We start from the raw sequence: 4,661 nt of genomic DNA on the forward strand, positions 1-4,661 counted from the left end.
CACATATTTTAAGTACAGAGATTCAACTTTTAATTCAAACCTGAAAATTGTTAACTGCTTCCTTATGTTTCTTACTGCCAACTACCAGCAAATGGGCAGAATTCCTTTCTTCAGTAATAACTTTTCCAGTATATATATTTTTTATTATCAAAAGGGGTGCCTGGGTGGCTCAGTCAGCTAAGTGTCTGCCTTCAGCTCAGGCCATGATCTCAGGGTCCTGGGATGGAGCCCCACAGGATCCCTGCTCAGTGGGGAGTCTGCTTTTCCCTTTCCCTCTGACCCTCCCCCACCCCCCCCACCCCCGCTCTTTCTCTCAAATGAATAAATAAAAAATCATTTTAAAAAAGACTTTGCATGAAAACAGGAAGATAAGGTTTTCTCCTTAACTGAGCAAAACAATTGTCCCAATCTCTGTAAAATATTCTACCTATGCCTCTGACCCATGTAAGATAAAAGAAATGATAGTATGCTTTTGGTCTTCCTGCTCCAGGAAGGAGAGGTGCTGTAGGAAAAGAATTGATTTTCTTCACTTCTGTGGTTTGAGAACAAGTTATAACTCCAGTTCTTCAAAGTGCAAGGAAAATAATACACAATTATTAGATAGCTATCTGTAAGACACAAATGTATGGATTTAGTAGAAAAGAACTCACCAGAAAAATGAAGTATGTTTCTAAAAGAATGCTATATTTTACTGCTTCTCTTTCTTTTGGCTTTTGGAATTTAACCTCCACTTGACCCACCTCCATACTAATCACTCTGGCTCTCTAAGTGCTTCCTTAAAGTCATCTTCTCTTTTCTCTGAAATAAACTGCAGAGCCATTTTTAAATCAACATATTTAAAGTTTATTTATCTATTTATACACACCCTTGTTCTAAAAAGCATTTAAAGTGGCTTAAAAGGATCCATAACATACACCAAGAAATAACTAACAAAAGAATCAGAAATTAAGCTTGAGTAAAAATGCTTATACAATCCTACTCATTTACTCTGAGTGGACCACAAATTTGGCTCTATGATTTCTCACAGAAAGTCAGAAAAGGAAACTTAATTAGTTACATCACTTTACAGTGTCCATAAAACAAAAACAAACCAATTACCCAAGCAAAGAACTCTTATTCCTAATACTAAGACCAGAAAGAAATTTCTCGAGAGACTTCAGAAAGAGGTCAGTGTATGACGCAATAATCAGTGTGCTCAGTAGCAACCTAACTAGAGATACAAAAATGAATTTTGCAGGGCTTTTTTCTGATTATATTCAATACAGCAAATGGCATTACAGCAACTTAAAAATCATGGGTTTGGGGGTTAGGGGTGGGCATAATATGATATGGTCAAGGTATTCCGTTCTCCTCTGCTATGCAACAGCAAAGATACATTTTAAAATAAGAGATTAATCCAGTACCAAGAATGGCTTCACAGAAATTCTAAAACCTCTAGGATTATATGCATAAATGAAAAGGTAAGCTCACTTTTCTTGAGAGAGAAAACATAGTGTATCAGATCCTCAAGGTACACCGGCAATTCACAACAGTTAGCAATAATTTCTTTAGAAAATCTAGAGAATTAAACATACTACAAATCCTTCACCCTAGTCTGTGTATTATCCCCCAGTAGCCTAGGTTTTTTTCCCCCCTCTGCAAAAAGAACCTTTTATGTCTCCATTTGAACTCACAGCTTGGACAAAGGTTTCGGTGTAGCTGGGGAAAGAGGCGCAAGCCAAAATCTGGACACCAGGGGAATACAGACGGCTTCCTCAGAGGCTGCTGGGCACCAGATTCTCCTAGTTGTGCTTCAGGGTGAGCCTTTCGAAGAGATACTCGCTCAGCCCGGCCTGGGGGCCAGACAGCCTGCGGAGGTTAGTCAGGTGGTCACCCATCTTCTTGATGAGTTTCATCTCCTCATCCAGGAAATGCTTCTCCAGAAACTCACAGAGACGACGATCTGTGTTGGCAGAACCCAGGGCATGCAGATCCAGAAGGGCCTGGTTCAGGTTCTTCTCCAAGGCCATTGCGGCTTCCATAGCATCCACACCGCCACGCCACGGATCCTCAGACAGCTGCCCATCCGAGAGGAGGGGGTCGCCGCTCCACTGGTTTCGCATCTTCAAGAGACGCTGGGCACCCTCACGCTTCCTCTCAGCCAACTCTTGGAAGAAGATGCCCATGCCCTTCAGAGCTACATTGTTATCTTCAAAATGAAAGCACTGAGAGCGGTAGGTGTAGGAGGCCTGCAGATGCAGGTTTACCACGTATTGGAGTGCAGCCTCCACCTTGGCGGAATAATTCTGGTTGATCTGGGTGCTCATGGTTGGTTTGCAATGAGGAGCTAAGCACAAAGTATGGTGTCCACAGGCCCCGGAAGTCGAAGTTGAGGACAGCTGATTCCACCAGAAAATGTGATTGGAAGGGGAGGGGCTGGAGGATGGTGAGAGCTTGGCAGAGATAGGAGGAGATGGGGAAGGGGTGGGAATACCCAGTCTGTTCAATCCAATAGACACTTTTTTTAAGATTTTTTTAAAACTTTATTTATTAGAGACACACATACACACACACACACACACAGAGAGAGAGAGAGAGAGAGAGAGAGAGAAACAGGCAGAGGGAGAAGCAGGCTCCATGCAGGAAGCCTGACGTGGGACTCCATCTGGGGACTCCAGGATTACACGCTGGGCTGAAGGCAGGCGCCAAACCACTGAGCCACCCAGGCTGCCCCCAACAGACACTAAAAAGGGGCTGCCGGATGTACTCTGAGTGTAGCTTTTGATAAGGATTTAATTCTTCTTTTCCTAATTATTAGAAATGAGTCTTTATTTCCCATTTTGCCCCATTTCTTACCATAATTCCAAAATGAGGTAAGAATGTCCAAAGTAAGAACATTAAATATTGATAGCAAAACACCTCCAATTTTCACTTCATTTGTGATTTAAAACTCCCTTGGTTTTCTTATTTTAGTGTCTAAAGGAATATGTTGTTTCCAGCTCCTAATCCCTCGTTGAGAGGGTGACTGTTATTTCCAGTTTGCCCAGGGCAATCTTGTTGTCCTGATGTAATTATTAATAGTGCCCCTGAATAAATAAATAAAATAAATAGTGCCCCCTTTCACACTCAAAAGGGTCCTTGTTAGGAATATACATTACACAGTCATCTTACTTATTAAGGAGGTCAAAATCCACACATTAAATTTGGGCACAATTCATTTCCATTTTATTAATTAATCATACCACGAAGAACCCCTCATAAATTTTCTACTATTCAGCCTTCATTTCTTTCATGTGTTGATGCATTTATTCCTTTTTTAAAGATTTTATGTACTTATTCATGAGAAACACGGGGGGTGGGGCAGAGACACAGGCAGAGGGAGAAGCAGGTTCCCTGTGGGGAGTCCGATGTGGGACTCAATCTCAGGTCTCCAGGATCACGCCCTGAGCTGAAGGCAGATGCTCAACCACGGAGCCACCCAGACACCCACATATATTCCTTCTAATAGAAGTTCTCCTGAATACTATTTATGTGTCAGGTGTTTTGTTGGGTACTGGTAGCTTCCTGTGATTACCCAGATACTTCACCATGAAACATGTCATGTGAAAGGGTGGCACGGATGAAAATGTAGACCTATGAATCCTACCAAACCAGAAAATAACCCACACAGGATGCGTTAACTATTCTCAGTTGGAAGATGAGGGCAGAACGAGATGTTCTCATAGGGTCTCTTCCAGGTTTGTGATTTCATGCTTAGCATCTTATTTTCCCAAATACCACTTGCCTGGGGCTGTTTCACAATTAGAACACTTTCATGTGTCTTCTATCAAACAGGAAGGCATATCTTATTCAGGGTAAACAATATTTGAACACACAAAAGTTTTGCTCTAAAACTTGGACCTACTTTTTTAAAAAAAGATTATCTATTTGGCAGAGAGAGAGAGAGAGAGAGAGAGAGAGAGAGCAGGCACACACAAGCAGGGGGAGCGGCAGGCAGAGGGAAAGGGAGAAGCAGGCTCCCTGCTGAGCAAGGAACCCAATGCAGGGTTTGATCCCAGAATCCTGGGACCGTGACCCGAGCCGAAGGCAGATGCTTAACCAACTAAGCCACCTAGGCGTCCCTTGGACCTACTTCTAAATGAAAATTCAAATTCATTTTTTTGCACTACTTTCAAATATTTTCTATTTGTTGGTTGCTGGAGACCAACATCTTAAAATTCCAAAAAGAACTCTGCCATCTCCGCTCACTGCTTAAGCTAAAATACAAGCACGTATCCTGTATCTGAATACAGGATATATTGTAAATTTTATTCATAGAAGTTTGTTGTCCAAAAGTGTTCTCATATTGCATTTGAGGTTTGTGAAAACTGTTAGAATTCAAGAATGGCATATTTTTTGATCCTGGAGGGAACTGGGTAAGAAAGGAGTAGTTCTGCAGCTTTTCTGGCCTTGGTTCTAGGGCAAAAAAGAGACCGGGGGTGAAGAGAAGGAAGAAAAACAAAAATTCAAACCCAAGAACAATCCTCACACGTACTCAAATAGGAAATTATACAAGATTGAATAGTCTCCAAATGATTGCAAAGAAAATGTTCATTTTCTACCTTGCGCATAAACCATTAATCAGCATATACTAACCTTGTGATAAGAAAATGCTAAGCTTAGAGAAAGCTTCACCATATAAC

At 41.6% G+C, this 4,661-nt stretch overlaps 1 protein-coding gene across 1 annotated transcript; it reads right to left on the reverse strand.

Moving 5' to 3' along the window:
* Positions 1 to 1,781: 1,781 nt before the first annotated feature.
* On the reverse strand, positions 1,782 to 2,306 carry LOC129518432 (ferritin light chain-like). The gene has a single exon (XM_055338565.1). The coding sequence runs from the start codon at positions 2,304 to 2,306 to the stop codon at positions 1,782 to 1,784; it is 525 nt and encodes a 174-aa protein (XP_055194540.1).
* Between the last annotated feature and the right edge of the window lie 2,355 nt (positions 2,307 to 4,661).

Source organism: Nyctereutes procyonoides, unplaced genomic scaffold (assembly GCF_905146905.1).
Source record: "Nyctereutes procyonoides isolate TBG_1078 unplaced genomic scaffold, NYPRO_anot_genome, whole genome shotgun sequence".
Lineage (NCBI taxonomy): Eukaryota > Metazoa > Chordata > Mammalia > Carnivora > Canidae > Nyctereutes > Nyctereutes procyonoides.